Source organism: Monoraphidium neglectum, assembly GCF_000611645.1.
Source record: "Monoraphidium neglectum strain SAG 48.87 unplaced genomic scaffold scaffold01039, whole genome shotgun sequence".
Taxonomy (NCBI): domain Eukaryota; kingdom Viridiplantae; phylum Chlorophyta; class Chlorophyceae; order Sphaeropleales; family Selenastraceae; genus Monoraphidium; species Monoraphidium neglectum.
The window spans coordinates 1-12,566 of NW_014012589.1; the positions used below are offsets into that span (position 1 = coordinate 1).

Sequence of the window (12,566 nt, forward strand, 5' to 3'; positions counted from 1 at the left end):
CCTGTGACGTCATCTTCATGAGGCTGCTGAGCTCGTCCACCGCGGCCATGGGGCTCCCCCCAGACGTCAGTGCCCCCGTAATCCGCGGCATCCTCGGCAGCAGGCTGGCCGCTTGTACCTCCGCAGGGCCGCCGCCGCTCGGCGGCCCCTGCCCCGCGCCGGCCCCGCCGCCGCCCCTGGCCACCGTGGACCACTGGCTGTTTGGCGCCAAGCTCTGGAGGGACGACAAAGGGGAGCCGACGGTCATGGGGACGCCGCCCAGCCCGGACTGGTAGGCGCCCAGTCCGTAGCCCGACCGGACTGCCTGCTGCCCCGCCGCCGGTTGCTGCATGTACTGGCCGCCCGGCCCGATTGCGGCCGCGGCCATGCCGTCGGGGCCGCCGGCGGCGGTCGTACCGAACGGGAGGGGCAGCATCTGCGGCGGCGCCGGCGCGACGCGCCTGATGATAGTCGCGGCCGGCGGCATCGTCCAGCCGCCAGGCACCTGGGCGGCGACCGGCTGGTACGCCATCACCATTGGTGGCGGCGGCGGCGGCGGCGCCGGCGGTGGCGGCGACGGCGGGGGGGGCGGCGGCGGCGGGGACGGCGGCGGAGGCGGCGGGCTCGGCCACGCGATGTGAATGTCGGCGGCCGCGCTGCCCTCGCCGCCCATGCTGTCCTTTACTACCAAAGCTGCCCGGTAATCGCCCGGCGTGCTGATGCTGAACGACGGCGCGGCGTCGCTGAACACGGCCAGCGCGTCCGAGGATCCCGCCTTTGAGATCGTCCAAGAGAATGTCATCGGGTCGCCGTCGGAGTCCGCAGTCTTGGAGCCGGTGATCTGGACCGGCTGACCTGGCGCGGCGGAGTAAGGGCCGCCCGCGTTGGCGTCTGGCGGACTGTTGACCTGGACAGACAGAAGCTTTTGGGTCGAGTGTGTGCCGCCGCCGCCAAAACCTTGGACTTGCAGGCTGATAAGGTAATCCCCCGGCGGGAACTCATGCTCAAATTCCGCGGGCTGCCCCTGGGCTGGCAGTCCGAGGTCGATCTGCTGCATGTAGGGCTTAGTCTGAGTGACGCTCCACTGGAAGCTGCCCGCGTTGAGGCTGCTCGCGCCGCTGACAGCCACCAGCGGCGACTCCCCCGCACGCGCGCGCACAACGCCGCCGTTAGGCAGCGTGATCGTCGCGCGCGGGCGCGCCGACGGCGGCGGCGCCGCGTACAGCGCCGCGGCGGCAGCCTCAGGGTCCCCTGAGAAGACGCTGCTCACGGTCACCATGCCGCCCCCCGGCCCCGCCGACGACGGCAGCGCCGGCGCGACCTCCAGCCGCGCCGCCGCCCGCGCCGTCGCGCCGCGCGCGTCCCACGTGGTCAGCGCGGCCGTGTAGCTCCCGGCGCCGGGCGCCTTGAGCGTCGGCGCGAGGCCCTCGGCCTTTGCGACAACGAGGTTCGGCTTTCCCAAGGGCGTGACGCGCCAGACGCTCGCCACGATCGGGACGAACGCGATCGCTGACGAGGCAGTGCCCGCCAGGTTCAGGTCGCCGCCGGCAAACTGCTCGGGGGCGGTTCGTTATCCGGTTGTGGACTGGTGAACGCCAGGGTCAGCGGTCTGTGCAGGCAGACGCTTCGACCCGCGAGCACGAAGTGTTCTTCAGGCTTCCCCTATTTCCAAGCAGCTGCGATGCATTCTGGCACCAAGGAGGCGACCGCTGCCCAGCCGTCCACTCACCACCCCCGCCCCGCAGCACCCCTCGAGATTTGCAGGCCGACGCGTCCGCCAAGCAGCCCATGCCGACGTCGCCCGCCCTGATAGGCACACTAGCAGCCCCCAGCCGCCACCCACCAGCCCCTGCTGCCGCTACCCGCCCCAGGCACCAGCGGGACGTTGTTTTTTTCCAGTGCACATCTGCTCACCGAGTTGTAAGGGCCCCCAGCGTCCACCACCGGCGGCGGCGTCAGCACGAGGGACCCTGTTTTCAAAAGGATGGCCGAGTCAACGTTCGGGTCCCCCGCGTCGGCCACGCCAATGCGCAGGGTATAGGCGCCGCCTGCCTGGACGGGGTAGCCGCTGGAGGGCAGCAGCTGCAAGGGGCACGGGTGTGTGTGTGTGTGTGTGTGTGAGAGAGAGAGAGAGAGAGAGAGAGAGTGTGTGTGTGTGTGTGTGTGTGTGTGTGTGTGTGTGCGCGTGCGCGTGCGTGCGTGGGAGTAGGCAGAGGCGGCTGCCGGGGTTCAGGGGCGGGTGAAGAGGCGGTCATCATATCAGGCAGGACGGCGCGGCTGGGACAGGCGCTTCGCCCGGGGAACCAGCATGTGCCAGCGGCCGGCTGCGGACATCGCGTAATCACCAATCAGCAGTCTACGCCTGCTGCATCGCGTGCCCTTCCTGCCACCACCAGGCTCGTTGTCCGTCGCCGGCGCTCCCACCCCTTCCCTGTGCCCCCCCCTGCAGCCCCGCGCCCGCCTCTGCGAACAGCGCAGCCCCCCAGGGCCGGGGCTGGGGGCTCCAAACAGCTCACCTGGGTGAACCCATCGAGCGCCGTCGCTAGCGGGGACCCGCCACCGCCCGCGCTCGGCCCGTTGTCGTAAAACTCAACCTGCGGCGGCGGCCGCGCGCCGGCGCCCAGCAGGCTGCCGCCGCCGGGCAGCAGCGCGAGGCTCGTGGCTGTCGAGCTTCCGACCGGCCGGATGTGGAATACGATCGGGTCCGGGCGCCGGCTGCCGCCGCGGCCGTCGAATTCGTCGGATCCGAAGATGTAGCTGAGGGACAGCTGGGAATTTGGGGGGGCGCTGGGCAGCACCTGGATGTCTAATTCCAGGACAGCTGCATCGTAGCTTCCCGGCGGGAAGCCGCTGTCCGGCCCCGCCGGCGCCCCGAACGCCGTCGACGCGCCGCCGCCGGCGTTCAAGTCCGCGGCCGCGGCCGCGGCGGCGCCGCTGCTGAGGACGACCGCGCCGGTCATGACCGCGCTGAGGGCGTTGGCCTGGGAGAAGGCGGCGAGGCCGAGCGCGCGGCAGGCGCCGCTGTAGCGGGCGGCGGTCAGCTGCACCTGGGGGTCCCCAGGAAGCTGCGCGGCAATCGCCGCAACCGCCGCGCCGTCAACGGCGTCGGGGTTGCCGGCGGCGCCGCCGCAGGTGTCGATCACCGCGGTCGCCGCGGGGCCGGGGATGCCAGCCGCGGCGCCGGACGGCCCCTGCTGCAGGCGCCGCCGCTCCTGCTCGCTGCTGCTGGTGCTGTTGCTGCTGATGCTGACATTTTCCTGGGCCCTATGCTGCTGTGCTCGGGGCAGGCGGCCCCAAAGGGACAGCTTTTGCCCGTGCTGCGGGGTGCTGTGTGCGGCAAGCGCAACCAGCGGCGCGAGCGCGCTGCTGTCGGCGCCGATTGCACCGGTCGTGCCGTCCGCGCTTGTGCTGGCTTCAAATTCGGAAATATCCGCGTCAACAAAGCCTGATGCGATTATGATTGGTGACAGCAGCAGGAGCTGCAGCACCAGCACCAGCAGCCCGGTCTTTGGGCTGGGCTGAGCTCTCATCTCCGAGCCCCCCTCGTCATTATTTACGTGCTACGACTGGGCATATGAGCTGCCCTCATCAGCGGTGGACACGCGCGCACTCGGGCTCGCGATGAGGGCGCGGGGACGGTTTCAAGGTCGGTTGGAGCGAACAGAGACGCTGCATACGCGTTAACGAGATAGGCACTCGAAGTGTTTACCAGCTAGAGCTTGGCTCCGTTGATCGTGATGCATCACGCCGATGTCCCCCCATGGCTAATGTCCGCCCTTCCTGACGTGTGCACACGTGCCGTACCGTGAACACCTCCGCCCCGCCCTGCCAGCCGGCCATGATGCTGTGTGTCAGCAGCCGTGTTGCGTGCTAATTACACGCACAGGTCGCTTTCCCGTCATACGTGGGTACCTGGGCGCAGCCAAGGACTCGCTCCGCGCCTTCAACCCCTGAGGACTCGCCCCGTCGGGGAACGCATCGCAGAACGGCGCATCAGCGCCGCGGCCCCGCCGCCGCAGGCGCCGCGGCCTAGCTGCGCCGCGCCTTCAAGACGGCGTCCAAAATGGCCTCCAGGAACATGGCGGCCCCAACAGTGAAGATCAGCGCCGACAGCGCTACGCGCGCCGCGCGCCGCCACTGCGAGACGCTTGCGCCGCCCTCGGCTGCCTCCCCCTCTGCAGAGCCTCCCGCGGGCGGCTGCGGCCACTGCTCCCCCACAGCCCCCAGGCCACCCACGCCCCGCGGTCCCTGAGGGCTACCCGCCAGCCCCTGCCCCTCGGCTTCACCCCACTCCCCCTCGCTGCCGCCGCCGCCGCGCCGCCGGCCCCGCGCCTTCCGGCCCGCCCCGCCGCCGCGCCATGGCGCGGCCGCCGCGGCGGACCGCTCTGCGGCTACGATCAGCAGCGCGGGCACGAGCCACGCCTGCGTCGTCGTCGCAGTCGCGCCCACGAGCGAGAGCGCGTCCCAGATCGTCGGCAGAAAAACAGCCGTCACATAGACTGAGAACTCGAGCCCGAGGGTCATCGGAAGCCAGCGCGGCGCAAGGGCGTCGTGGCTGCCTAAGAGTACCTCCGCCAGCACGTGGCGTGCCTGCGGGTATGCGTACGCACATGCATATGCGTGAGAGAGAGAGAGAGAGAGTGTGTGTGTGTGTGTGTGTGTGTGTGTGTGTGTGTGTGAGCAAAAGTGCGCGTGCATGCGAGCGCGTGCACGATGGAGTTTGCGTGTCCCTGGGTGAGCTTGGTACGAGCATGCATGCACTCATGCATAATTTCGTGTCCACCAGAAGGCAGGATCAGAGCAAGGCCATTACAACCGCGCGCAACGCGGCGGGCTGGATGCATCAGCTCCTTTGCGGCGAACGCTGCGATGCGGCGGCGCCGGCAGTGGCAAGTCTTGTTCTCACCGGGAACAGTAGCAGCACGAATGACCCAGTGAGTGACAGAAGGTAGCCAATCCTCACAGTCAGCGCCGCCGCGTGAGCGGGCGCGACGCCGCCGAGCAGCGGCGCCATGCGGACGACGCTGATGTCAGCGAGGACGTCATCGTGCAGGGAGGCCCCAAAAACGAGGCACGAGCAGCTGCCGTTTGCGGGTGTTGGGGAGGGGGACCGGCGTGGAAGAAAAGAAGCACGGAGATACGGCAGGTGTTACGGGAAGGGAGGGATGTGCCGTGCAGGTGCGCATGCGAAGGCGCAAGGCAAACAAGGTGTCTGGCAGGGGCAGGTGCTGGGGTGGTCGCTTCGGGCGTTTCAGAGGGAACGGGCGCGCAGCAAACACAGGATTTTCCAGAGGCAACCGCTTGGAGGATGAGGGATGAAACAGACGCTTTGAAGACAGCGCACAGTGTGAGGCCGGGTAGAGCAAGCAAACAGGGGAGACTGGCAGGACAGGGCAGGCGGCGGCGGCAGGTCGGGGGGTCCGCCGGCGCGGTGGCCGCGCCGCTCACATGGCGATGACGTAATATAGGATGCCCGCGACGCTCAGAGACGTCGCCACCATCTTCTGGGCGCGCGCCGTGCTGTATGGCCGCAGGGACGGCAGCAGGGGGAACAGAGACTGGCAAGGAAAACGTGGAGCGGCGGGCCGACGGCGCGCAGGGGGTGACGTGAGGGTCGGAGGGCCGTCGGCGCACGCGGAAGGCGGCCGGCAGGACGCGCCCGCAGCAGAGCGCGCCCTCAACGGATGCAGGGAGGGCAGCCAGGGAAGGGGGTGTCGGGGCGCGTGCGGGGGTGTGCAACGCGTCTGCCGGCGGCTGCCACGCCCGGCCTGGCCTGGTGGCCCGTGCGGCGCCCTCTCACCTGGTGGCCTGTTTTCAGGTCGAAATCGGTGCGGAACGACAGTTTAGTAGGGGAAGGGCGCAGAGGGGTGGCGGATTGCATTGTGTGTTTTGGCGAGTCCAGGGTTTAAGCGGGCGCGGGTGTCGGGGTGACACCCTCCCTCCCCAAGACAGCGAAAGCCGAGAAGCAGGCATCCCACTCTGACAGCCCCTATGCACTGGCGAGCTGCACTGCTGCTGGTGCCCTCAAACAGCTGGATGCCAGGCGCCCATCCCCGAGGTTGCATGGCGGGGGTGGGCAATCCAGGATACCCACACGCGAAACAGTTGAGGATGATGGGCACAGTCGACGCCAGGCACAGCGCCGCCCCTGCAAAGGCATCGGCACGGCGCACAGGGGCTCGCAATCAAGAGAGGGCGTGGCAAATAGGGAGCATGGGCGGCACTCAAGATTCTGTAATGTCCCCTCGATAGCGCCAGCTGGCGGAAATCCCCTCCGGGAATTTCAGCCCCCGCGCCCCGCCTCACCCAGCGCCCCGCCGCGCGCCGCCACCAGCCCTTTCCAGTGCGGCCACAGCGGCAGCGGCTGCGCCTCGCCGCTGGCGCGCGCCGCCGCGGCCAGGGTGACCATCAGGATGGCGAGGACACCGTTTGACCCGACGCCGACAATGTTGACTGCCGCAAGACCATCCATGCTCCGCAGGCTGCGCATGGATGGCGGCAAAATGATGTAGATTTATTGCACCAACAAGCAACTTCGCAATTGCAGGATGTAGGTAAGAATTCAGTGGGTGACGGGCAGGGTAGACAGCTGCCTGGTGCAGCGGCCGCAACAGCAGTATGCACGACTGGCCTGAAAAGAAGCTGGAAGCTTTGCAACGTGCACAATCCTTTTGTATACAGCCGCCAGCGTGACAGCGGCGCAGCTGTCCCCCTCCCGTTTGGATACACACACCTGCCGAGCGGCAGCAGCACGCACAGGCTCAGCACGCCCAGCACGAGCGGCCGCGACGCCGCGGGGCCGCTGGCGAGGCCGGTGAGCTCCCTGATCAGGCCGTGGAATTCTGGGGGTTCTCCGATAAGGATGTCGCCAATCACCACGAGGAACACGACCTGCATGACCCAGCACCTGCAGGCCCGGGGAGGGGGCCCGCGCGGAGACGGCGGGAAGCATGGGCGGGCAGGCGGGCGGCGGCGCGAGGGAGGCTGCTGGGGCCGCGCGTGGCAGCGGGGTGCTTAGGTCGGGGTGCTCCAAACCGCGAGCTGCGTCAGCTCAGTCAGGTGCGCTCCCTCCCTGTCCCTCGACACCCCTCCCTGCCCGCAGCGGCCGCGCCGCCGCTGCCGCTGCCGCCGCTGCGCCGCCGCGGACCCCGGCCCCTCACGTGACGAAGACGCTGAGCTGGAGGCACCCCTCCGCGCGCGCCCCCAGGGTGCGGTTGACGAGGGCCGCATAGGACTTGGTTCCTAAAGCGTCGGAGCCCGCTATGAGGCCGCGCGCGAGCGTGAAATAAGTGAGGAGTCCAATGGCCAGGATGAGTAATGAGCCTGGCACGAGTCCGAGGAGGTACATCGCCTGTACAGGTGCGCCAGGGAGGGGTTGACAAAACTCAGACGATTCGTGGGTCACACAGATTTGCGTGGACATGAGAGGGATGGAGTGTGTGTGTGCAAGCACGTGTGTGTGTGTGTGTGTGTGTGCCCTTGTGCCCGTGCATGTATGTATGTGTGCACATGTGTCTGTACATGTGTATGAGTGTGTTGCATTTTTGTGAGGGCGTGTTGTTCTTGCAGGCATTTTGGCGGTTGGGCGAGTCAGTGACGCCCTGATGCCTGCCGCAGCACCCCGAGAAGTGTGCAGCCGCTGCCGGCATGACCACTATGCCGCTGTCACAACTTGGACTTCAGATGCGGCCATCGCTCAAACCCTCGGGACACGCAGCCCACCTTTGGCATCGCCATCATGCCAGCGCCAAGAATAACCTGCGCAAGCCCACGCGCACGCACTCACGGTTGTCAGTTGCAAAAGCAGGTGCATGGACACGTGTATTGGAGAGTCAAACCGGTTTCGAGCCGTGGGGCCGAGAGCTGGGAGGAGGCTAGCAGTGCATGCACCACGTGCCCGCCCTTGCAAGTGGGGGTCCCAGGCGCATGGAGGGTAGGCCCTGGGGGCCAACGAGTGCGACCAGCGTGGACGACTCGGCGAGCTGCATGCATTTGATCACTTGCAGTTGCGTTGAGCCCGCCACCTGAGGGCTTGGGGTACCATGGATTGTCACCCATTAGTCACATAATAAGCACCTTTGAGAGATTGAACACGACCACGCCAAACGTGTCCCGCCGGCCGTCTGGCGTCGCCCCCTCCGCGCCGCTCCCGCCGCCGCCGCCGCCGCCGCGTCGCTGGCCTGCGCCCTCCTCCTCCTCTATCACAACTGAAACACGCGGGCTGCGGCCCGGGGGCGCGGCATCCTCGATGCCGTCGTCCGCCGCCGCCGCGGGCGTGACTGGGCTGATGCGCGGGAGCAGCGGGTCCCGCAGCATCGCGGGGCTGGCCCCCCACAGCCTGCCAGCCGAGGATTCCGCCTGGCCAAGTGCTCGGCGCTCAGGGTTCTGAGCTGCTGTCCTTCAGTCCTATGCGTTGCAGGCTGCGTGCGGCGCGCGGCGGAGGCTGCGGGCGTGGCGGCGCAGCAGCGCAGGGGGGACGCGCACATTGCAATGGGGTTGCGCGGCCTGCGCGAGGCAACACGACTGTGCGCCAAAGCGCGCATCAAAACCAGAGGCAGCAGCACACTCAAACGAGCCCCGCTGCGTTGCATGCAGTTGCATGTGAACCAATGTGCCATGGCAGAGCGGTGGGCTGATGCTGCTGTTCACCCAGCAGGCGCGTGCACCTTGCTGTTGATGAAAAGGCGCGCGTCGTCAGCACGCACTGCCCGCTCGAGTGCGGCGGCCGTGCACGGGGGCCGTCCAGCTCTGCAGATGTTGGCCTGTTGTATGATTTGAGTAGCACTTGTATCGGATTGCGTATGCCTAAGCAGCTGGGTCCCCGCTCGCAGAGGGGCTGTGGACCCGATCAGTGACTCGGTTGGGTTGGCCAACCAGCTTGGGGATACCTATGATCGGCTGAGATACAAGGGCAAAAGCTTGAGACTTTACCACTCTCGCTTTCGCAGGAGGGCAGGTAGGAAAGAGAACTTGGGAGCTACCTGGCCGCTTCTCACCTGACTTGCAATCCCTTAATATCCGACTTTCAAAGCCCGATATGGCTGCAAATTCGGTAAATTATTATTCTTGTGGTCGTTATCTGCAGCTTTCACCGTTCTTGGGGCTAGAGAAGTGGAGACCAGGGCGCAACGAGCAACTAGGCCCAGTGGGTGTGATGGCATGGCTCCCCGTCAGTCTCATTTCAAAGCTGACACCGACTCCTTCCAATGCATGAGACGGATACACCACAACGTATCAAATGTGGCCGCAAGCCGTTTGAGCATTGAATGAACCCACCTCCCATGTCACATGGCACATCGCAATGCCATGTGCCATATGACATGGGAGGTGGGTTTATTCAATGCTCGACCCGCCCATACACGCTAGCGGGGCCAGGTTTGCGAGGCCCGCCGTCACACACAAACACACACACACACACACACAATCACACACTCACACACACACACACACGCACACATACACACACACACTGCAATATCAATGATGCCTCGTGCTCTAGCTGCAGCACTTCAGCGCCTGCGCGCTTGGACGGCAGCGGCGCCCACATTCAGATTTACCTCGCCGCATGACGCGTGAGGGCAAGCCTACACCCGCCTCGCTGCCGGCGAGTACCTCAGGTGCAGGCAAGCTGCGTGGGAGCTCTCTTTCGCAATGTGGTGCGCTGCCGTTGACGCCGCCGCAATCAACTACTCTCTCGGCAGTTGCCCCCTGCCCGCATGCAAGTCGAAAATCGCGGTAGCGCACACATGGCCCATGCGCGGGTGTGGATTTCTGCGCCACATGCATATCAAGAATGTGCATATGTAGCAGCAGCACTGCTGCAGCCTTATGACAAGGCTCAACAATGCGCAGCCTGCAGAGCGACTCGTCACCTACGTTGCTGGGATCCTAAGCCGCCGCGCTGATGGCGGCGCCAACAATCTGCACGCGAGCTGAGGGGCTTGTTGAAGGGTTTGCGAGCTCCATACCGCGCGTGCACCAGCTGAGGACGCGTCCGATTACCCCGTGCTTCCCGGCTGCTGTCACACCACGAAGCACCCCGCACAACTGCGCGAATAACGCTCCTGATCGCTCGCACAGCAATTGTACACCAAACAAACAATAGATTCGACACTCCCGCAGCACTCAGACGCCCCATACACAGCAGCCATGCTGAGCCAGAGCATGTCCACCCGCACCGTGGCCAGGACCGCCAGCCGGCGGTCCGTGGTGGCCCGCGCCGCTGCCACCGGTACCAAGGATAAGATCAAGATCGGTATCAACGGTGAGGACCCCACGCGGGAGCCGACAGATCATCCCCGCCTCACGCGGGCGACCTTTCTGGTGGCACGCTCGGCTCCGCGCTTTTGACGACGAGCTCTCAGCGGCTTCGGCGCTCATCTTGCGCCCACTGTACATCAACGGCAGCCGCTGGCACGCAGTCCAGACATCCCGCAACACCCGTGCAACAACCCTGCGACGCCCTAGGAGCCCCTGGTCGCATGAAAGTCCTAGCATCATCCGGGGGTCATCATACACACCTAGGGCCCGTGATCCGCCGCCCTCACCACGAAACCGTCGCGCTGACGTCGCCGCGCTGACGCTGCCGCCGCCGCTGCCCCCTGCCGCGCGCTCGCCCCTCCCTCCGCCGCGCCCGCAGGCTTCGGCCGCATCGGCCGCCTGGTGCTGCGCACCACCCTCGACCGCGACGATGTCGAGGTCGTTGCGATTAACGACCCCTTCATCGAGGGGGAGTACATGGCATACATGTTCAAGTACGACTCGGTGCACGGCCGCTGGAACGGCGACGTGGAGGGCGACAAGAGCGGCGTCGTCATCGGCGGGCACAAGATCACCACCTTCACCGAGAAGTGAGCGCGGGGCCTGGGATCACGGCGCTCGGTGGCCTTGACGGGCTGGGGGCGGGGCGCCTGGCGTGCGCCTGACGGAGCGCTGGATCTGGTGACAGACCGGAGACGCGTGCGCCGACGCGCGGGCGGGCTCGGGCGGGGAGATGCCTTATTTCCAGAAGGCAGCAGTACGCCGCGGGTCTCCTCACTGAGAGCACAACCCCCGTACTAAGGGCCCTGGCGGGGCTAACGCCAGAAGCGGTACACGCCTTATCGGCCACTCTGCCCCACAGCACCATCTGACCCTGCCCCTGTGCGTCCTCGCCACCTGCCTGCCCTACAGGGATCCCGAGGCCATCAAGTGGGGTGAGGTTGGGGCTGACTACGTGGTCGAGGCCACCGGCGTCTTCACCACCGTTGACAAGGTGCGGCCCTAGCCCTGGGGCCCCATGGGGGTCACACGCACGAACCATCCAAAACCCCCGCTTCCGGCAAGCTCCACAACGCCTCCCACCGCTTCGGCTCGCATCCCCTGGTCTGGGCCGGGCTGGCGAGGGAGTGCAGCGGCGGCCGCCCGCGCGGCGAGTTGGCAAGCCGTGCTCCGCAACCTACCTGGAAACACCCCGTCAACCCCTGGCGCTGTCAGAGCAAGTCACTGCGATCCGCACACCAACCTCGCGGCCGGCGGCCCTTGCAGCCCACCACCACGGTGGATGCCTTGAACACGCAACTGCCCCCCCCCCCCCGCGCCCCAGGCCTCTGCCCACATCAAGGGCGGCGCCAAGAAGGTCATCATCAGCGCCCCCAGCGCCGACGCCCCCATGTTTGTGATGGGCGTCAACCAGGAGAAGTACGACCCCGCCACCATGGACGTCGTCTCCAACGCCTCCTGCACCACCAACTGCCTCGCGCCCCTCGCCAAGGTGCGGCAGCCCCCACCCCAAAGGCCTTGTGTTGCGCAGCTGCGTCACGCACAGTGGTTGCAACCCCCCTTTTTGCAGCAAAGACAAGAACAGCGACCAGCAGTGGTGGTGCAGGCAAGATGCAGGGCTTGACGCCGCCCCCACCCGGTCGTCTGTGCTGACATCAGCGTGACGTCACCGTTTCAACCCCTCAACCCCGCAGGTCGTGAACGACAAGTTCGGCATCCAGTCCGGCCTCATGACCACGGTCCACGCGACCACCGCCACCCAGAAGACCGTCGACGGCCCCTCCAAGAAGGACTGGCGCGGCGGCCGCGGCGCCAACGGCAACATCATCCCCAGCTCCACCGGCGCGGCCAAGGCCGTGGGCAAGGTCATCCCCGAGCTGAACGGCAAGCTGACCGGCATGGCCTTCCGCGTGCCCACCCAGGTGGGGGGCGACGCGTGGTTTTCAGGCGTCGGGCGGGGCCTGCTCGCGTGGGGGTTTGCGGGGCTGCGTGTCGCTCGGTCGGCGTGCGCTTTTGAGAGGGCCCGGCGTCCCAGTGAGTGCAGGGGACAGGCTGCGTGCGACGCGATTATGTGCGACCTTGACCTGGCTCCAGAATCACATCGCACGCAACCAGCCCTTAGCGATTATGCGTGATTTCACTTGGCCTTGAGTCTTAATGGCTGGGTGACTTGTTTGGATAACGGTTCTTGGAAACGGTTTTTGTAGCGATGATCTGGATGCTTGTGTCGGCAGATTTGCTTCACAATCTGCTGTTACCCTACCTGGAGGCACCCGCAGCCACCCTACCCGGGGTCAGCGACCGCTCCACCCAACGTGCTGACTGCA

General features: G+C 66.6%; 3 protein-coding genes across 3 annotated transcripts; 1 reads left to right on the top strand and 2 right to left on the bottom strand.

Annotated features, from left to right (window-relative positions):
* Positions 1-66: 66 nt before the first annotated feature.
* Positions 67-3,509, bottom strand: MNEG_6418 (hypothetical protein; the record flags this gene model as incomplete). The annotated part of the gene is made up of 4 exons (XM_014045104.1): positions 67-118; positions 228-1,531; positions 1,894-2,061; positions 2,496-3,509. 4 exons carry the CDS (start codon positions 3,507-3,509, stop codon positions 67-69), a joined length of 2,538 nt encoding a protein of 845 aa, XP_013900558.1.
* Positions 3,510-6,262: 2,753 nt separating this feature from the next.
* On the bottom strand, positions 6,263-7,327 carry MNEG_6419 (hypothetical protein; the record flags this gene model as incomplete). The annotated part of the gene is made up of 3 exons (XM_014045105.1): positions 6,263-6,461; positions 6,713-6,886; positions 7,140-7,327. The coding sequence occupies 3 exons, from the start codon at positions 7,325-7,327 to the stop codon at positions 6,263-6,265; spliced, it is 561 nt and encodes a 186-aa protein (XP_013900559.1).
* A 2,801-nt stretch (positions 7,328-10,128) lies between these two features.
* Positions 10,129-12,374, top strand: MNEG_6420 (glyceraldehyde 3-phosphatedehydrogenase; the record flags this gene model as incomplete). The annotated part of the gene is made up of 5 exons (XM_014045106.1): positions 10,129-10,243; positions 10,619-10,829; positions 11,152-11,233; positions 11,564-11,731; positions 11,934-12,374. The coding sequence occupies 5 exons, from the start codon at positions 10,129-10,131 to the stop codon at positions 12,372-12,374; spliced, it is 1,017 nt and encodes a 338-aa protein (XP_013900560.1).
* Positions 12,375-12,566: the final 192 nt, after the last annotated feature.